We start from the raw sequence: 22318 nt of genomic DNA on the forward strand, positions 1-22318 counted from the left end.
TTTATTGTTTGTGTATAGGAAGGCTACTGACTTTTGCGTGTTGATTTTGTATCCTGCCACTTTACTGAACTGATTGATGAGTTGAATTAGCTTTTCTGTGGAGTTTTGGGTTCTCTATGTATAATATCATATCGTCTGCAAATAGTGATAGTTTGACTTCTTCTTTTCCTATTTGGATTCCTGGATGTCTTCTCTTGTCTTATTGCCCTGGCTAGGACTTTCCAGTATTATATTGAAAAGCAGTGGTGAGAGTGGACATCCTTGTCTTGTTGCAGATCTTAATGGAATTGCTTTCAGCTTTTCACCATGAGAATGATACTGGCTGTTGGCTTGTCATAGATGGCCTTTATGATGTTAAGGTATGTTCCTTGTATCCCAAGAATTTCAAGGGCTTTTATCATGAATGGGTGTTGCACTTTGTCGAAAGCTTTCTCAGCATCTATTGATATTATTCATAGGTTTTATATTTCTTTTTGTTGATGTGTTGGATAACGTTGATTGATTTTCGGATGTTAAACCATCCTTGTGTCCCTGGAATGAATCCTACTTGGTCGTGGTGAATTATCTTATGGATACATTGTTGGATTCTGATGGCTAAAATTTATTGAGGATTTTTTGCATCAGTGTTCATTAGGGAGATTGGCCTGTAGTTTTCCTTTTTTGTGTTGTCCTTGTTCGGTTTTGGTATTAGTGTAATGTTGGCTTCATAGAATGTGTGTATTGTCCCTTCCTTCTCATTTTTTGGAAGAGTTTGTGAAGGATAGGCACATTCGTCTCTGAATGTTTGGGTAGAATTCATTGTAAATCCATCAGGTCCTGGGCTTTGTTTTTGGAGAGGTTTTTGTACCATTTCAATTTCGCTAATTGTAATTGGTCTGTTTAGGTGTTCTATTTCTTCTTTATCTAGCTTTGGGTGATTGTAGAGTTGTAGGAATTGTCCATCTCCTCTAGATGTTTAACTTGTTTCCATATAACTGTTCATAGTAGTTACTGATTATTCTTTGATTTCTGCTGTGTCCGTGTTGATTTCTCCTCTTTCATTGATGATCCTGTTATTTGTGCTTTCTCCCTTTTTTCCTTTGTGAGCCTGGCTAGGGTTGTCTATTTTATTGATTTTTTCAAAAACCAGCTCTTGGTTTCATTGATCTTTTGGATTGTTTTTTTATTTCAATTCATTTATTTCTGCTTTGGTTTTATTATTTCTTTTCTTCTACTGGTTTTGGGTTTTTGTTGCTCTTTTCTAGATCTTTGAGCTTCGAGATTAGTTGTTTCTTTGAGTTCTTTCTGTTTCTTGATGTGAGCTTCTATGCTATATATTTCCTCTTATTACTGCTTTTGCTGCATCCCATACATTTAGGATATTGGTGTCCTCCTTGTCGTTCAATTCAAAAAATTTTATTTCTTCTTTCATCTTCCTCATTAGTCCAGTGGTCTTCCAGTAGTGTGGTTTTTAATCTCCATGAGGTAGAATGTTCCTTGCCTTCTTTTTATGGTTTATTTCTAGTTTGATGCCTTCATGGTCAGAAAAGATGGTTGATATGATTTCCAATCTTGGTGTATCTGTTGATGTTTGTCTTGTGCCCCAGTATGTGATCGATCCTGGAGAATGATCCGTGTGCACTTAAGAAAAATGTGTACTGCATTGGAGCAAAGAAAGTTTGTTCAATAAATGGTGCTGGGAAAACTGGGTCGCTACATGCAAAAGAATGAAGCTTGACCACTACCTCACACCATACACAAAAATCAACTCAAAATGGATTAAAGAACTAGACATAAGACCTGAAACCATAAAATACATAGAAGGAAATATAGGCGAAACACTACGGGATTTGCACATCAAAGACATCTTTACAGACACATCACCCAAAGCAGTGATAGTGAAGAGAAAATAAACAGCTGGGACTACATCAAATTAAAGAGCTTCTGCACAGCAAAAGAGACAATAACAAAGACAAAGAGAAACCCCACCAACTGGGAGAACATTTTTGCACCCAAAACTAATGATAAAGGACTGATCACAAAAATCTGCAAAGAGCTGATGAGACTCAGCAACAACAAAGAAAATAATCCAGTCAAAAAATGGGCAGAAGAGCTAAAAGAAACTTCTCTGAAGAGGAAATGCAAATGCCAACAGACATATGAAAAAATGTTCAACATCACTTGTAATCAGGAAATGCAAATCAAAACTACCATGAGATACCATCTCACACCAGTGAGAATGGCACATATTAAAAAACTAGCAACAACAAATGTTGGCGAGGATGTGGAGAAAAAGGAACTCTTCTGCACTGTTGGTGGGAGTGCAAACTGGTCCAACCACTATGGAGAGCTGTGTGGAGATTCTGGACCTACAAACATAGAGCTTCCATATGATCCAGCAATTCCACTCCTAGGTATTTACCCAAAGGACACAGAAACATCAATTCCAAAGAGCACCTGCACTCCTATGTTTATAGCAGCACTGTTTACAATAGCTAAGCTTTGGAAACAACCCAAATGCCCAAAAATAGATGACTGGATCAAGAAGATGTGGTACATATATACCATGGAATATTACTCAGCATTCAAAAAAGATAAACACATGCAATTTGCAGCAACATGGATGGCACTGGAAGGGATCATGCTCAGCGAAATAAGCCAAAAAGAAAAAGAAAAATACCGGATGGTCTCACTCATAGCAGGAATCTAGAAAACTTAAATAAGGACCAGGAAAATGAATATAAGAAGTGAAAATCAAAATCAACAAAAAACTATGAACCAGAGACACTTTTTGGGGGTGGGGGCGGGAGAGGAAGGATTGGGGTCAGAATGGGGCGTTTGCAATTGTATGGGGGAATATAAAAATAAAATTTAATATCTAAAAAAAAAAAAAAAAAAAAAAGAAAATGTGTACTCCGTTTTTTGGGGGTTTAGTGTTCTATAGACGTCTGTTAAGCCCAATTGCTCTAGGTCCTTATTTAGAGCTTTGGTTTCTTTACTTATTTTTTGTCTTGTTGATCTATCCATTTTGATAGTGGTGTGTTGAAGTCTCCCACTACGTATGTGTTTTCTCTGATGTCTGTTTTCAGAGATTCCAATAGTTGTCTGATATATTTTGGTGCTCCTTCGTTTGGTGAGTATATGTTAATGAGTGTTATTTCTTCTTGAAGTATTGTCCCCTTGATCATAATGTAGTGACCATTGGGGTCTCTTTTTATCTTTTTGAGTTGAAATCTGTTTTATCTGATATAAGTATAGCTGTTCCTGCTTTCTTTTTTGGTCCATTTGCTTGTAGGATTGTTTTCCATCCTTTAACTTTGAGCCTATTTTTATCTTTTGTAGCTAAATGTGTTTCCTGGAGACAGCAAAAGGTTGGGTTTTGTTTCTTAATCCAGCCTGCAACTCTGTGTCTTTTTATTGAAGAGTTTAGTCCATTTACATTTAGAGTTAATATTGATATGTTAACATCTGTATTTGCCATTGTGTTTGTCTTTCCTTTGATTTTATTTATTTATTCTTTTAATAACTTTTTTTTTTTTTTGGCCTTCTTTCATTGTTATTCGTCCCTCTGAGGTTCTGGCTTTAGGACTCCTTGTAGTATTTTTTGGAGTGGGGGTTTAGTTGCAATGAAATTCCGGAGTTTCTGTTTGGGAAAGTCCATATTCTTTCTTCAAAGAGGAAGGAGAGCTTTGCGGGATAGAGTATTCTTGGTTGGCATCTGTTTTCTTGGAGTCTGTTGACTATGTCCCTCCACTCTCTCCTTGCCCGTAGTGTTTCTTCGGAGAAGTCTGATGTCAGCCTGATTGGCTTTCCTTTGAATGTTATCTGTTTCTTCCCTCTTGCCAGTTTCATTATTTTCCTTGTCCTGGATTCTTGGGAGCTTTACTATTATGTGTCTTGCTGTATTTTTCCTTTCGTCGTGGAAGTTTGGTGTTCTTCTTGCTTCTTGTATATCAATTTTCAGCTCCTCCTTCACATTTGGGAAGTTCTCTTCAATTATCTCTTTGAATATTTTCTCTGTTCCTACTTCTCTCTCTTCTCCTTCTGGTATTCCTATAATTCTTATATTTCCTTTCCTCATGGAGTCAGATAGTTCCCGAAGTCTTTCTTCATTCTTTTTCCTTCGTACTTCTCTTTCCTTTTCTGTTTTGGTTCTTTTTATTTCTGTGTCTTCAAGAGTACTTATTCATTGTTCCATTTCATCAATTCTGCTTTCATTGCTTTTCCCAGAATTCTTTAGTTCTTCCATTAATTCTTTGATCTCCTGTATTTCTTTTACTTCCCTCTTTAGGGACTCAATTTCATTCTTCTGATCGTTGATTATTTTTCCCTTATCATTGTTTTCCTTTATGACTTCTGTCAGTTTTTTAATCACGGCAATTTTAAATTCTCTTTCTGGAAGGCTCAGAAGTTCTTCCAAGTTACTGTCGTTGCCATCTGGGGCTGGTTTTCTTTTTGTGGTGTGCTTTTCTCTGGAGAGTTGCTAGGTTGCGTGTGGTTCTTCTCCTCCCTACTGTCTGTTTTCTAATTTGCCGTATGCGTTGGGACACTGTGTAGTTGGGACTGGCCGGCATCTTGGGTGGGCTTCTCTGCTCCCCTCTGGTTCCTCCAGGAGTCATCTGTCAGTTTCAAGCAGTCTTTACTGGAGAAAGGTCCCTGTTCTAAAATGCCGATGTGGGGACACACTCCCCTGTGCGCCTGGTCTGCCCCGGCGGTGGGTTCCTGCTCCCCCTCTGGGCTTGGACTGCAGGCCAGAGGGGGTCTGGCGTGGGCGAACTTCCCCCGCTCACCTCTGGCTCCTGAGGAAGCCTTCTGCAGGTAGTCTTTACTGAAGAAATGTCCCTATTCTATAATGGTGATGTGGGACACACTCCCTGCGCGTCCGGTCTCAGGCACACTCTTCTGCGCGCTTGGTCTGCCCCGGCTGTGGGTGCTCGCTCTCCCTGTGGGCTCAGACTACTTGTTCGGAAGGGGCCCGGCGTGGGCTAACTCCCCAGCTGGCCACTAGCTCCTTCAGGAGCCTGTGCTGGCTTCAAGACGCTAGGTGGCGCCAGAGATCTCTCCTAGAGCCCTTGGGGAGCTGATTTTCCACCCAGTGGGACAGGGAGCAGAGCAGGGATGGTAGGGTACACCTCAACAGCTTTGGGGTGCTGTGTCTGCCTTGTGCCCCACCGTCGTGGGGAACCCACGCCCCTAATTTCGTGCCCCGGGTCTCAGTTCCAAAGCCCTCAGTTCCAGGACGCGGGCTGTAGCCCAGATCAGTGGCGCGGGAATGGCGCCTTTTGAATCCTGCTCCCCTGCCTGGGCGCCTGGTTCCTGCTCACTCCGGGAGGGCCTCCGCGCGTCTCCCCGCAAGCCTAGGTCGTCTCCCCGCAAGCCTAGGTCGCAGGCGCGGGGACCTGGGCAGCTGCGATCCGATCCGCGCAATCCGCGCTGCTTTCCCCGCGCAATCCCGCTCCGCGTCTGTTTTTCCAGCGCGCCACTTTCCGCGCAGGCTTACCGGGGGGGCTGTGTGCTGGTGCTGGTCTCCTCCTGGGCGGGGCTCTCTTCAATGGCGCCCGGAACTCACCTCCGCGGCGGATCCTGCGGGGGTTCTCCACAGCTCCCGTTCACAGGGTGTGGTGGCTGCAATAGTTCCTTTCCACTCACAGTCCCGCTTGCTGCGTCCTTTGTTCTTGTTGGCAGTTTTAGTTTGTTGTTTTCCTCCTCTCTGCTGGTCGGAGAGTGCCGCCTCTGTGGGCGGGGGAGGGGAGCAGGGTTCTGCGCTTCCCTCCCTTCTGGTCCTCTTTTATGGCAACTTTCTTCTTCGGGCAGTTTGCTGGAGTCGTCCGTTTATCTTCCGTGTCCCGGTTCTCACTGGGACCTGCCGCTTTTCCTCCCTATTAACTTTTTTTAATGGGAGATCTTACTCGCAGCGTCTCCTCGCCTCCATGTTGCTCCGCCCCTATTGACCCCTCTCTTGATTTTTCTAATGTGTGTCCCTATAGATATTTTTGGTATTGTGGACATTTGCCCAGTTACTATAGAAAACATACCAAATTGTCCAGGATACACAGGTCAGTCTGAGACTTGAGAAAAATAGCAAAAACACTGAATTGGTCACAATAAAGAGGAAAAAATCTGATAAGAAAATTTATTTAGAAAATTGAAGATGAAATATTAACTTTAGTGTTATCTTTTACATATTTATACCATATTTCTGAAATTACCAAATCAAAGATTCCATCATATAAGAGAGAGAAAGTCCATTATTGGTAGTTATAATTATAAAATGCTTCTTGGCTTCAAAGTTATTAAATGAGAAAAAAATAGTATCTTAGAGTTAATGGAAAATAGTACAATGAGTTAAAAATATGAAAATGTGGGGCCTCCCAGATGGCACAAGAGGTTAAGTCTCAGCAGTATGAAACTATCAGCACCCACTGCAGCAAGTTTGATCCCCGGCCAGGGAGCTAACCCACATGGCACAGCAGACCTCTCCTGGCTCAGCCACTGCACCCCTCAGCAATGTATTTCAGTCAATCTGCCTGTTCTGCTCCCCACTCTGTCTCTGGTGAATCCTCTCATCCCCCGCACCTCTGGCCTACACCCCAATTCTTGTGTACATAAATAAATAAATCTTTAAAAATATTAAAATGTGCTCATTCCATTCATATTTATAATATTTATATCTAATATATGTCTATATTAAAATGAAATTAATATTTGAAGTAAAGTGAGAACACTTGTTTGTTGTTAGTATTTCTGCATTTGTTTTCCAAATAATAATAAACTTAGCAGGGGAGAGGTGTGAGTAAAACTTTCAAAATTTCTTTTCTGATTTTGAGCCTTCGCATTTTACCCGAGCAGAAAATGATTAGTGTGTACTTCAAAAACTAGAAATTATATCTGTCTCCCTTTTGATTCCACTCAGATCATATTAGACAGCATAATTTGTTTCAGAAAAATAATTCCATAACTTATTCTTCTATTTTCCAAAGGTGTTATCAATAGAAGGGAAAATTGTGTAGAAGCTAGAGAAGGAATGGCTGTTGTGGCTATGACCTGGTAATACCATCAAGAAGGAAGACAAGTTATCCACAGCAGAACCCCCTCCTGAAGGTGTTAAGGAAATGGGGAGGTTGAAATACTGATGGATGTTCATTTCCAATTCCCACAGTTAACCCTAGACTGGCCAAAATATGGACCAGCATGCAGGGGGACTGACCTCAAGGTCTGACCACAATATGCAGCTGCTCTGGCAGAAACAGCAAGCAGCCATGCACATCACCACTTTGCAGGAGCTTAGCATTCTTCATGGAGGATTCAGTCAGATCACGTGCTCTAGAGGAAGGTAGATTTAGGCCTTTCCCCTTGTGAGTCTGTAATCAGCTGTATGTGTTGTTTCTCCTAGAGATGAGAACACGGGACTTGTGCTTGTTCATATGAGACCTAGTGAAAATGGAAAAACATGCCCAATAGCCCAAAAGGTAAGTGACATGGGTCAAAATTTTTACTTCAGTAATACACAGATAGTAACCTAAATGGTATATATTATGTTCATACAATACCACTCCTCTAATAATTAGTAATGTTTTGTAAATGTTTCACTACAAAGAAAAATATTACTTTTAATTTGGAAACTGAAGATCAGATTTTTACCTTCCATGAGTTTGCCATCTAAAGTAAGATGTATAGGGCCTCCCCTGGTGGCGCAGCAGTTGAGCTCTGGGCTGCGAAACTGCCTGCAGTTTCTGCAGTGCCAGTTCGATCCCCTGGCAATGGGAGAGGGTCCCACATGGCGCAACAGACCTCTCCTGCCGTGCCCACTGCTCCCCTCAGCAGTGTATTTCATCAGTCTGCCTGTTTTGTTCCCTGCTCTGGCTCTGGTGAATTCTCTCACTCTCCTGTGCTTCTGACTGTACCCAGTGCTTGTATAAATAAATAAATAAAACTTAAAAAATAAATAAAGTAAGATATATATATACATACAAAAATGTAAAATTAGAGGTTGAACGGAGGATCAACATGGTGGCGAGGAAACGCTGCGAGTAAGATCTCCCATTAAAAAAAAGTTAATAGGGAGGAAGAGCGGTAGGTTCCAGTGAGAACTGGGACATGGAAGATAAACGGGCGACTCCAGCAAACTACCTGAAGAAGAAAGTTGCCATAAAAGAGGACTAGAAGGGAGGAAAACTCAGAATCCTGCTACCCTCCCCCACCCACAAAGTCGGCACTCTCCGACCAACAGAAAGGAGGAAAAAACAAAAAAACTAAAACAGCCAACAAGAACAAACTATGCATCAAGCAGGACTGTGAGTGGAAAGGAACTATTTCAGCCACCACACTCCATGAACTGGAGCTATGGAGAACCCTGCAGGATTCGCTATGGAGGTGAGCGAATGGCTCCAGGCGCCATTAGAGAACAACAAAGACTCCTGGAGACCCTACAAACAGACCAAAAAGGATATGCAGATCGCGGCTGCCCAGGTCCCCGCGCCTGCGACCTAGGCTTGGGGGAGACGCGTGGGGGCCCTCACTGAGGTGAATGTCCCTCACTGAGTAATCAGAAACCAGGTGCCCGGACACGGGAGCGGGGTGCAAAAGGCACCATTTCTGCGGACACTGAACTGGGCTACAGCCTGCGTCCTGGACATGAGGGCTTTGGAACTGAGACCCGGGGCACGAAATTCGGGGTGTGGGTTCCCCACGACGGTGGGGCACAAAACAGACACAGAACTCCAAAGCCGTTGAGGCTTTCCCCACCACTCCCACTATGTTCCCCTGTCCCACGGGGTAAAAAAACAGCTCCCCAAGGACACTAGGAGAGATCTCTGGAACCACCTAGCAACCCAAAAAAAAAAAATCACCAACACCCCATAAAATAGGGACCTTTCTTCAGTAAAGACTGCTTGAAACCGGCAGAACGCTCCTAGAGGAGTCAGAAGTGAGCTGGGAAATTCACCCAAGCCAGACCCCTTCTGACCAGCAGTCCGAGCCCAGAGGGGGAGAGGGCACCCATGACTGGGGCAGATCCAGCGTGCAGGAGAGTGTGCCTGTCTCCAAATCTCCATTTTAGAATAGGGACCTTTCTTCAATAAAGACTGCTTGAAACCGGCAGAAGGCTCCTGGAGGAGCCAGAGGTGAGCTGGGAAGTTTGCCCATGCCAGGCCCCTTCAGGCCAGCAGTCCGAACCCAGAGTGGGAGCGGGCACCCACGGCTGGGGCAGGCCGGGCACGTGGAAGAGTGTGCCTGTCTCCAAAGCGCCATTTTAGAACAGGGATCTTTCTTCAATAAAGACTGCTTGAATCTGGCAGAAGACTCCCCGTGGAGCCAAAAGGAGAAAGTTCCCTGCGCAGTCAGAGGTGAACTGAAGGCCCCCTCAAGCCTGGCCCCACCTGGCACAAAGTCGGATCCCAGAGGAGGATCCAGAGATTTGGAACCCAGAGTGCAATCTAGCTGCCCCACCTCCAGGGAAGTCTGTGGGACTTCAAGACGCACATTTGTAACTAAACACAGAAGGAGGAGAGATTCTGTGACAGTGACCATTAACATACTCAAAGTACCACTGCCTCACTAGACTTCTGGCATAACAGTTTTTGACTCGTTTGGATTGCCAGTTTCTGAAACTCCCAAAAGAACACACCAAAAAGATGCCAGCCAGAACCAGCGGCACAGTGTCCCAACACATAGGGCAAATTAGAAGACAGGCAGTAGGGAAACGAAAAACTACAAGCAAAGTAGCAATGCCTCAGAAAAAAGACACACCACAAAAAAACAAACAACAACAACAAAAAAAAAAACGACCAGTTTGCAACTACGGTGACTTGTAAGAACTTCTGAGACTTCCAGAAAAAGAAGTTAAAATTGCCGTGATGAAAAAACTGATGGAAGACATTAAGGAAAACAACACTCAGAAGAATGAAATTGAGTCCCTAAAGAAATGCAGGAGATCAAAAATTAATGGAGGCACTAAAGAACTCTGGGAAAAGCAATGAAAGCAGAATAGATAAAATGGAAGAACGAATAAGTACTCTTGAAGACACAGAAATAAAAAGAACCAAAACAGAAAAGGAAAGTGAAGTACGAAGGAAAAAGAATGAAGAAAGACTTCGGGAACTATCTGACTCCATGAGGAAAGGAAATATAAGAGTTATAGGAATCCCAGAAGGAGAGGAGAGAGATGTAGGAACAGAGAAAATATTCAAGGAAATAATTGAAGAGAACTTTCCAAAGGTGAAGAAGGAGTTGAAAATTGATATACAAGAAGCAAGAAGAACACCAAACTTCCATGACAAAAGGAAAAATACAGCAAGACACATAAGAGTAAAGCTCCCAAGAATCCAAGACAAGGAAAAAATAATGAAGCTGACAAGAGGGAAGAAACAGATAACATTCAAAGGAAAACCAATCAGACTGACATCAGACTTCTCCGAAGAAACACTACGGCAAGGAGAGAGTGGAGGGACATAGTCAACAGACTCCAAGAAAACAGATGCCAACCAAGAATACTCTATCCCACAAAGCTTTCCTTCCTGTATGAAAAAAGAATAAGGACCTTCCCAGACAAACAGAAATCTGGAATTTCATTACGACTAAACCCCCACTCCAAAAAATATTACAAGGAGTCCTAAAGCCAGAACCTCAGAGGGACGAATAACAGTGAAAGAGGGCCAAAAAAAAGTATTAAAAGAATAAATAAATAAAATCAAAGGAAAGACAAACACAATGGCAAATACAGATGCTAACATATCAATATTAACTCTAAATGTAAATGGACTAAGCTTTTCAATAAAAAGACACAGAGATGCAGGCTGGATTAAGAAACAAAACCCAACCTTTTGCTGTCTCCAGGAAACACATTTAGCTACAAAAGATAAAAATAGACTCAAAGTTAAAGGATGGAAAACAATCCTACAAGCAAATGGACCAAATAAGAAAGCAGGAACAGCTATACTTATATCAGATAAAACAGATTTCAAACTCAATAAGATAAAAAGAGACCCCAATGGTCATTACATTATCATCAAGGGGACAATACTTCAAGAAGAAATAACACTCATTAACATATATTCACCAACCGAAGGAGCACCAAAATATATCAGACAACTATTATCATCTTGAAAACAGATATCAGAGAAAACACATCGTAGTGGGAGACTTCAACACACTACTATCAACAATGGATAGATCAACAAGACAAAAAACAAGTAAAGGCACTAAATCTCTAAATAAGGATCTAGAGCACTTGGGCTTAAGAGACATCTGTAGAACACTAAACCCAAAAAAATTTGAGTACACATTTTTCTCAAGCACACACGGATCATTCTCCAGGATTGATCACATACTGGGACCCAAGACAAACATCAACAGATACACCAAGATTGAAATAATATCAACTATCTTTTCTGACCATGAAGGCATCAAACTAGAAATAAACCATAAAAAGAAGGCAAGGAAATCTCCTACCTCATGGAGATTGAAAACCACACTACTGAAAGACCACTGGACTAATGAGGAGATCAAAGAAAAATTAAAAAATTCTTTGAATTGAATGACAAGGAGGATACCAATTTCCTAAATGTATGGGATGCAGCAAAAGCAGTAAAAGAGGAAAATATATAGCAATAGAGGTTCACATCAAGAAACAAGAAAGAACTCAAAGAAACAACCTAATCTCAAAGCTCAAAGATATAGAAAAAGAACAACAAAAAACCCCAAAACAAGTAGAAGAAAAGAAATAATAAAAACCAAAGCAGAAATAAATGAAATTGAAACTAAAAGAACAATCCAAAAGATCAATGAAACCAAGAGCTGGTTCTTCGAAATAAATAAATAAAATAGACAAACCCCTAGTCAGGCTCACAAAGGAAAAAAGGGAGAAAGCACAAATAAACAGGATCATAAATGAAAGAGGAGAAATCACAACGGACACAGCAGAAATCAAAAGAATAATCAGAAACTACTATGAACAGTTATATGGAAACAAGCTCAACAATCTAGAGGAGATGGACAAATTCCTACAACTCTACAATCACCCAAAGCTAGATAAAGAAGAAATAGAACACCTAAACAGACCAATTACAAGCAGCAAAATTGAAATGGTAATCAAAAACCTCCCCAAAAACAAAAGCCCAGGACCTGATGGATTCACAAATGAATTCCACCAAACATTCAGAAATGAATTAGTGCCAATCCTTCACAAACTCTTCCAAAAAATGAGAAGGAAGGGATAATACCAAACACGTTCTATGAAGCCAACATTACACTAATACCAAAACCAAACAAGGAAAACACAAAAAAAGAAAACTACAGGCCAATCTCCCTAATGAACACTGATGCAAAAATCCTCAATAAAATTTTAGCTATCAGAATCCAACAATGTAGCCATAAGATAATTCACCACGACCAAGTAGGATTCGTTCCAGGGACACAAGGATGGTTCAACATCTCAAAATCAATCAACGTTATCCAACACATCAACAAAAAGAAATATAAAAACCATATGATAATATCAATAGATGCTGAGAAAGCTTTCGACAAAGTGCAACACCCATTCATGATAAAAACCCTTGAAATTCTTGGGATACGAGGAACATACCTCAACATCATAAAGGCCATCTATGACAAGCCAACCGCCAGTATCATTCTCAATGGTGAAAAGCTGAAAGCATTCCCATTAAGATCTGGAACAAGACAAGGATGTTTACTCTCACCACTGCTTTTCAATATAATACTGGAAGTCCTAGCCAGAGCAATAAGACAAGAGAAAGACATACAAGGAATCCAAATAGGAAAAGAAGAAGTCAACCTATCACTGTTTGCAGATGATATGATAATAGACCCAAAACCCCAAAAACTCCACAGAAAAGCTAATTCAACTAATCAGTTCAGTAAAGTGGCAGGATACAAAATCAACACGCAAAAGTCAGTAGCCTTCCTATACACAAACAACAAATCTGAAGAAGAAGAAATCAAAAAAACCATCCCTTTTATAATTGAAACAAAATAAATCAAATTCTTGGAAATAAATCTAATGAAAGAGGTAAAGGACCTATACAAAGAAAACTATAAAACACTGTTAAAAGACATAGAAGAAGACACAAAGAAATGGAAAGACATCCTCTGCTCATGGATTGGAAGAATTAACATCATCAAAATGGCCATCCTACCAAAAGCAATATACAGATTCAATGCTATTCCAATAAAAATCTCAATGACATTCTTCAAAGAAATAGAAGAATTATTGATGAAATTCATATGCAATCACCAAAAACCCAAATAGCCAAAGCTCTCCTGAAAAAAAAAAAAGGGAATGGAGGAATCACACTCCCAGACTTCAAACTTTACTACAAAGCCATAATCATCAAAACTGTCTGGTATTGGAACAAGAACAGACACACAGACCAATGGAATCGAATAGAAAATCCAGAAATAAACCCACAGATTTATGGTCAACAAATCTTTGACAAAGGAGCAAAGAATATGCATTGGAGCAAAGAAAGTTTGTTCAATAAATGGTGCTGGGAAAACTGGGTCACTACATGCAAAAGAATGAAGCTTGACTACTACCTAACCCCATGCACAAAAAACAACTCAAAATGGATTAAAGAACTAGACATAAGACCTGAAATCATAAAATACATAGAAGGAAATATAGGTTAAACACTCCATGATATGCACATCAAAGACATCTTTACAGACACATCACCCAAAGCAGTGATAGTGAAGGCAAAGATAAACAGCTGGGACTGCATCAAATTAAAGACCTTCTGCACAGACAGTAACCAAAACAAAGATAAACCCCACTGACTGGGAGAACATTTTTGCACCCAATACTAATGATAAAGGACTGATCACAAAAATCTACAAAGAGCCGATGAGACTCAACAAAAACAAAGAAAATAATCCAGTCAAAAAATGGGCAGAAGAGCTAAAAAGAAACTTCTCTGAAAAGGAAATGCAAATGGACAACAGGCATATGAAAAAATGTTCAACATCACTTGTAATCAGGGAAATGCAAATCAAAACTATAATGAGATACCATCTCACACCAGTGAGAATGGCACATATTAAAAAAAACTAGCAATAACAATTGTTGGCGAGGTTGTGGAGAAAAAGGAACTCTCCTGCACTGTTGTTGGGAGTGCAAACTGGTCCAACCACTATGGAGAGCTGTGTGGAGATTTCTGGACCTACTAAACATAGAGCTTCCATATGATCCAGCAATTCCACTCCTAGGTATTTACCCAAAGGACACAGAAACATCAATTCCAAAGAGCCCCTGCACCCCTGTGTTTATAGCAGCACTATTTACAATAGCTAAGCTTTGGAAACAACCCAAGTTCCCAAAAATAGATGACTGGATCAAGAAGATGTGGTACATATACACCATGGAATATTACTCAGCATTCAAAAAGATAAACACGTGCAATTTGCAGCAACATGGATGGCGCTGGAAGGGATCATGTTCAGGGAAATAAACCAGAAAGAAAAAGAAAAATACCGGATGGTCTCACTCGTAGCAGGAATCTAGAAAACTTAAATAAGGGACCAGGAAAAAGAATAACTATATGAAAGAAAATATCAAAATCAAGAAACAACTATGAACCAGAGACATTCTATGGGGGTTGGGGGGCGGGGAAAGGAAGGCTTGGGGTCAAAATAAGAGGGTTGTAATTTTATGGGGAATATAAAAATAAAATTAAAAAAAGTAAAATTATTACTATTTGAAGATAAAACTGCATAAAAGAAAACCGAAAGTAATGAGAACTGACATTAGATATGGTTTGTCAGAGAAGACTGCCAGTCAAGTCTATATTTGTCTTCTTTTATTTAAAAAAAAAATCATGACTTTCTCATTCAAAACCAAAAATTTGCATGATTATATTTTAGTCTCTTTGCTAAGTAATGAGAGTTACAGAGATGATAAGAGAGAGTCCCTTCCCTAAGGGTAAACATAAGCTACTTTAAGAGAACGTAAGATACACAGTTATCAAAGAATCCCCAAGGAAAGAGTGAACAATCTTGACTGGGAGAGAAAGGTGAAAAGATAATTCATACAATGGCTGTTTAAGGATACAAGTTGAGGGCCCCCCTGGGGGTGCAGGCGGTTGAGCGCAGTGCTGTGGAGCTGTCCACAGCCTCTGCAGTGCAGGTTTGATTCCCAGTCGGCCAGCGAGGGTCCCACATGGCGCCGCAGACCTCTCCTGTCTCACCTGCTTCTCCTCTTGGCAGTGTATTTCGTCAGTCTGCCTGTTCTGCTCCCCGCTCTGTCTCTGGTGAATCCTCTCAACCTCCTGCACCTCTGGCCTCTACTCCTGTTCTTGTGTGCATGAATAAATAAATCTTAAAAAAAAAAAAAAGAATACAAGTTGAACAGGCAGATGCAAATGAAAATTGAGGAAAAGGCAGATACAAAATCACAGCAACATGAAATCGCAGTGGGGTAAGCACAAGTGTTAGGAAATTTAACGCAAATTCTTAAGCATCACCATCTGCTTTGAATCTTTGCTCCACCCTGTGAGACACCTCCTCTCTTCATTCCTTCTCAGCCTAACTATATTCAATGAGCATATATTGAATGCCTATGCCCAGCCCCAGGCATAACACAATGAATAGCCACATGAAGAATTCAGCATTAAACAAGACATGTGCCCTACACTTCAGGACCTCGGCACAAGGAACCTGTTCCATCAGGGCAAGTTTCATGAATTCAGAGGGAGCCCTGAACTGATGCAGAAGTGACCCACCCCTGAGCACTGTTGAACACATTCTGCTTCCCCAGGAAACTGCCTGCAAGTGCAAACCCATCACTGCCCTGCCTGCCTACCATGCCAGCTACACAGCTTAATCTGTAGAGAAAGCAAGAAATAGAACCTAACAAGTTCCTCCCCAACCTAGGTCTGTATTTCCTATCTTCAGTTGCTATGCCGCTCAACCTTATTCATATAGGATGCCTTCCTGAACATCACAGTTATCCTCCATTCCTTTCTCTGACTAGTCAATACATTAATTAGGGATCCCTATTAACCCTTCCCTTCCCAGTCCAGCCATTGTAAAGTAGGTTAATCTAACCTGAGTTCAGATTCAAATGGCTTAGTCCACGGCCCACTTGGGCCAGCAGCTTTAGCTAGAGCCTAACTGGACATGTCTGTGGAACATGATTCTGTATATGTGTACCAAGCCCCAGGCCCTGTGTCTCTACAATATTTATCTGATAGGTTTACTGGTGGGTATGGGAACAAAAAGTTCTACCATTTACTGAGTTGGGCAAGTTATTAAACACTTTTAAGTCTCAGCTGCCTCATTCACACAAGTGAATTATAACCTCTATCTCACTGTATTTATCTATTCCATTGAAAGTATAAATTGATAAATTTTATATAATGTGCCCAAAACAGAGCCTGTCATAGAGTAATCATTGTTACTATTGTTTTCTTCCTTCTATTTCTTCCTGGAACACCCAAAGACAGACAGTTAAAGTCCAGACACCTACTGTGCCCATTGCAGGTATTTTGTATTGACCCACCCACTGAAATGTAATAAAGACATATGCAATAGCTTTTTTAGGTAACAGGAAAATGTGGCTTTGTTGAGATAGCGCCTCTAGCTGTTCCACAAAACCAAACCTGTATATAAATAAAAAATAGGCTCTACACCTACCATTAAGCAAGTCCTGGGGGAAAAGGGTTCAGGTCTACAGCAGCAGGTACCCTAGAAAACAGCTTATTCCTGCTTCTCACACACTGTACCCACATCTCCTGTCAACATCTATCTGCAGGTCAATTCATATTTTTAGTTCTAGACATGGTTGTTGATTCTGAGTCTAAGGGTAATCTTAAACTGGAAGACAAGGGATATTACAAATAAGATTGACAAAAGTTCCTGACTGAGACATTTGAGAAGCTCAGTTAGCCTTGTATGGATAATTTAGTAAAGATAAAGGGCAGGTCCGTCTTTCTGAGTACTTTTGTTGGGAAAACAGAGATGTAATGATAGTGGACTGCAAGGAAGCCCCAGTGGGTAGGGCTGTTGAGAGAACAAGTCAGTCTTATGGGCGAGAGCAGGAAATAAAGTTCATGAAGTCTTGCTGTGGAGGATGCCTTCCAAATGGAACCCGGAAGGTCTTGGTTTAACAGGGACAACAGTTTAAATACATTAAGCTTGGCTGAGAATTATCTATCCTTTTGATCTCCAAGCCCCTCTTTAGGTAAGGAGTATTCTGTTTTCCCAGATTTACTTTATAGAATATGTAACACACATGACGTGTTTCGGACAGAATGAAAATATTCAAATTCCACAGAGAAATCCAGAATGGGGAGGCGTAGACAAAGTCAGCAAGGTGTCGTGACCTCAGGTAGAAAGAGTAGTCATGTCAGTATAGGAAGATCCAGGACTTTGGCTAAAAAGAAGTTAATAGCTGGAGCTGTTACAGAAACTTGACAGCTGAGTCAGGTGTGTACAGAGTTGATAGGCTTCATTGTAGAGGTGCTGGGAAGAAAGTGAGATTGGATCTGCTCTCAGAGGTACTCATGTAAGAAAGCAAAAAAAAAAAAAAACAATCTGTGGGTCTCATGAGCAGTAAGAATGAAAGGAAGCAGAGAGACGGAGGAAGGTGATCAAACAAAGAGGAAAAGAGCACAAAGCACAAAATTCTACATTAAAAAAAAAAAAGATTTCAAATGTAAATTGCTATTAGCCTTAGTAATTACTTTATAGACTCAGAACCACTGAACTTACAACCTAAATTACTTCATTTTAGGTATTCCAAATCGCTGTTGGCTGTGACACTTCTAAATACATTGCTATTAAAGGGCAAGTATATTTCCATTTGACCTGTCTCTTATTTTAAATGTTAATAACAAGTAACATTTATTGAACATTTTCTATTGCCAAGCCCTGCTTTTAATATAGTAAGTTAAATTAACCCCTGCGGTGAAGCTTTGAAGTAGGTGCTATTAGGACACTAGTTCACAATGACAAAGGCCCGTGTAATGTCACCTGCCTGAGATCACAAAGCTAGCAAGCAGCCAGAGGGAGGACTGAGCCCCAGCCACGGGCTCTTGAGTCTGTGTTGTGCTTTTGTTATCTATTGCCATCCTCAAAACTTAATGCTCCAAACCAACAATTTATTATTGTTTCTCAAGGTGTGTGAGGTAACTGGGCTCTCAAGTAGCTGTGATCAGATTGTGACAGTCCAATTGTGACAGAATCAACTGGACATATAAAATAGCTTCCCCCACCCCCTGATTTTGGCACCTCAGTAGGGATGGCTAGAGTATCCCTACTGCCTGTCCTCTAGGGGCTCCCTGCCCTCTCTTCTCTGTCTCCACACAGACTCTCAGTGTGGGTAGCTCAGCATCCTCACAGCGTCACAGGCTCAGGATCATGAGCTTGTGAAATCACTGGATTTCAGCTTACGTAGCAGCTGCCTTCCCTCTGTGTAAACCAAAGACTCAAGGAGCTGTAAAGTTTCAGGTCCCCCTCATGCCACAGGGGCTAAGTCTCGTGCTATCAAACTATCGCCAGCCACTCTGCATGAGTTTGATCCCCAGCCAAGGAGCTAACCCACATAGTACAGCAGACCCACCTGTTCTCCCCGCTCTGTCTCTGGTGAATCCTCTCACTCCCCTCCTCACACCTCTGGGTTCTTGTATGCACTCCCAGTTCTTGTATGCATAAATGAATAAAAATGATTTTTTTTAAGATTTATTTATTTATTTACACAAGCACTGGGTACAGTCAGAAGCGCAGGAGGGTGAGAGAATTCACCAGAGCCAGAGCAGGGAGCAGAACAGACAGACTGACGAAATACACTGCTGAGGGGAGCAGCAGGCGTGGCAGGAGAGGTCTGCGCGCCATGCGGGACCCTCGCCAGTGGCCGGGGATCGAGCCAGAGCTGCAGAGGCTGCCTGCGGGCAGCTTTGCACCCCAGCACTCAACTGCTGCGCCACCAGGGAGGCCCTAAAAATGATTCTTAAAAGAAAAAAGCTGTGAAGTTTCTATTCACCTGGCCTTGAAGGCTATGCAGCATCACTTTTCTACATCCTGTTGGAATTGGACCTGTCTTTTTAAGTTTTAAAACAAATAGTGAACTGTATGCTAATTACTAGTGATACTGTTAGTGTAATGACTGACATGCCCATAATAAATCCAAAATTGAATTTACATTGGTGTCCAAATACAAATTTTCAAAAATTGTCCAAGCCAAATTTGTTTGACCTTCGTGCCAAGTCAAATATTACATTTAAATCATAATATAAAAGGAAAGAATTAAACTTTTTCTCCATTACCATGATTTTTCTCCACCTTCCTTTTTAATAACCAACTTGCATCTTTCACCATTACCTCTCTCAGTTCAGTCTAAGTTCATTCCCAGCAAAATGAGAGTAGAAACACCTTTGTTTTCCATTCTACTCAAACCAGTTATGATTTCATTTCCATCAGATAATTGTTCACAATGCACATCAAAGAAGCATTAGTTTACTCCACCATTTTCTTTGGAAGGTTTTTTGGGGGCAGCCCTAAAAAACTATCAGTGTTTCCTCCAGAGAACCCCAAGGTGTCACTCACCTGCTACAGCTCTCATTCTTCTGCTTGGGAGAGAATCCATGTCAGCATATACCAGTCTTTCGTAACTGAGGTTAAAAGTACACGGACATACCCATGAATCGTGACTCCTATCCTGTGCTTAGGAGCGGGGGCGAGAATGGTAAATATTGACCCTACTTGAGTCTAGTTCTGAAATGACTTGCTCTCATCCAAAACAATATCCATTCCCTGTCAATCTAATAATCTTTTGAGTACTTTAATTGTGATCATTGTTGATTTGATAATTAAACATTCTCATCTTATTCATCCTTTTCCAGGAAAGACAAAGACTAACTGATTCATACAGACTATGGCATCCTATTTCAGGAATGGTTTCTCCCCAGACCATTTATTTATTCTTTTTTTCTAAATGAACCTGTAATATTCTTTTTATATATATTTTATTTTTTATTTTATTTTTAAATTTTTTTTAATTTTAACATTTATCATTTTTTACATTTTTTAGACAATATTTGCTTCCCCACACCCCCTCAGATTGAATCCCCATAGAATTTCCTTCCCCAAGGCACCCGTGCACCATCACCACAGTCCCCTGTGTTCCTCCCTCCCCCCCTTTCACCCCTCTCCCTCCTCCTCCCCTGCAGTATGTCTCTGGTTATAATTGTCTGTTTTTGCTTTGTTGCGGTTTGTACTGTTATTATTATTTTTTACACTGATGTCTTATTTGGTTCCCCTATATTCCTGTTATAAGTGAAACCTTCTGATATTTTTCTTTTTCCTTCTGTCTTATTTCACTGAGCATAATTCCTTCTAGTTCCATCCACATTGCTGCGAATGGCATGAGTTTATCTTTTTTGATTGCTGAATAATATTCCATTGTGTATATATACCACATCTTCTTGATCCAGTCATCTGTTTTTGGACATTTGGGTTGTTTCCAGGTTTTACCTATTGTAAATAGTGCTGCAATAAACATGGGTGTACAGGTGCTCTTTTGAATCAATGTTTTTGTGTCCTTTGGGTAGATACCTAGTGGTGGAATTGCTGGATCATATGGTAGCTCCATTTTTAGTAGACTGAGGAACCTCCAGACAGCTTTCCACAGTGGTTGGACCAGTTTGCATTCCCACCAGCAATGTAGGAGAGAATTCCTTTTTCACCACATCCTCACCAACATTTGTTGTTGCTTGTTTTTTTGATATGAGCCATTCTTACTGGTGTAAGGTGGTATCTCAGTGTGGTTTTGATTTGCATTTCCCTGGTGATAAGGGATGTTGAACATTTTTTCATATGACTGTTGGCCATTTGCATTTTCTCTTTGGAGAAATGTCTTTTGAGTTCTTCTTCCCATTTCTTGACTGGATTGTTTATTTTGTTTTTGTTGAGCCCGTGTGAGTTCTTTGTATATCTTTGTGATCAATCCCTTATCAATTGAATGGAGTGCAAATTTTTTCCCAGTCAGTGGGGGTGTCTCTCTGTTTTGGTTAATGTCTCTTTGGCTGTACAGAAGCTCTTTAATTTGATGTAGTCCCAGCTGTTTATCTTTGCCTTCACTATCACTGCTTTGGGTGATGAGTCTTTAAAGATGTTTCTGAGATGTATGTCTTGTAGTGTTTTACCTATATTTTCTTCTATGTATTTTATGGTTTCAGGTCTTATGTCCAGTTCTTTTATCCATTTTGAATTGATTTTTGTGCATGGTGAGAGGTAGTGGTCTAGTTCTGTTTTCTTGCATGTGGAGGTCCAGCTTTCCCAGCACCATTTATTAAACAAACTGTCCGTGTTCCATTGCATATTCTTTGCTCTTTCTCAAAGATTAGTTGTTCATATAAGTGTGGCTTTATTTCTGGGCTCTCTATTCAGTTTCATTCGTCTGTGTGTCTGTTTTTGTTCCAATACCAAACTGTTTTAATTATTATGGCTTTGCAGTATAACTTGAAGTTTGGAAGTGTGATGTCTCTTTTCTCCTTTGCTTTCTTCAGTAGGGCTTTGGCTATTCATGGTTTTTTGTGGTTCCATATTAATTTCATCAGTATTTGTTCTATTTCTTTGAAGAATGTCATTGGGATTTTTATTGGAATAGCATTGAATCTGTATATTGCTTTTGGGAGGATGGCCATTTTAATAATGTTGATTCTTCCAATCCATGAGCAGGGGATGTCTTTCCATTTCTTTGTGTCTTCTTCAATTTCTTTTAACAGTGTTTTATAATTTTCTTGTATAGGTCTTTCACCTCTTTTGCTTGGTTTATTCCCAAGTATTTCATGTTTTTTGGTTTCAGTTATAAAAGGGATGATTTTCTTCATTTCTTCTTCTTCTGATTTATTGTTTGTGTATAGGAAGGCTACTGATTTTTGTGTGTTGATTTTGTATCCTGCTACTTTACTGAACTGGTTGATTATTTTGAGTAGTTTTTCTGTGGAGTTGTTAGGGTTCTCTATGTATATTATCATATCATCTGCAAATAGTGATAGTTTTACTTCTTCTTTCCCTTTTCCTTGTATGTCTTTATCTTGTCTTATTGCCCTGGCTAGGACCTCCAGTATTATATTGAAGAGCAGTGGTGAGAGAGGACATCTTTGTCTTGTTCCTGATCTTAAAGGAAAGGCCTTTAACTTTTTGCCATTGAAAATAATGTTGGCAGTGGGTTTGTAGTATATGACTTTTATCATGTTAAGGTATGTTCCTTCTACCCCACGAATTTCAAGGAACGTCATCATAAATGGATGTTGGACTTTGTTGAATGCTTTCTCAGCATCTATTGATATGATATTATGGCTTTTATTTTTCTTTTTGTGGATGTGTT

The 22318-nt window shown here is 40.5% G+C and overlaps 1 protein-coding gene across 1 annotated transcript in view; it reads left to right on the plus strand.

Annotated features, from left to right (window-relative positions):
• Positions 1–348: 348 nt before the first annotated feature.
• The window catches only part of LOC119244527 (cation channel sperm-associated auxiliary subunit epsilon-like), a 69686-nt gene continuing 47716 nt past the window's right edge, over positions 349–22318 (plus strand). The window contains exons 1-3 of the mRNA XM_037510309.2: positions 349–359; positions 7373–7448; positions 17723–17775. Coding sequence (XP_037366206.2) covers positions 349–359; positions 7373–7448; positions 17723–17775 — 140 coding nt within the window. The remainder of the gene's footprint in view (positions 360–7372; positions 7449–17722; positions 17776–22318) is intronic.

This window comes from Talpa occidentalis, unplaced genomic scaffold, assembly GCF_014898055.3.
Source record: "Talpa occidentalis isolate TD23 unplaced genomic scaffold, MPIMG_talOcc4v2.1 talOcc4.14, whole genome shotgun sequence".
In the NCBI taxonomy this organism is placed as follows: Eukaryota; Metazoa; Chordata; class Mammalia; order Eulipotyphla; family Talpidae; genus Talpa; species Talpa occidentalis.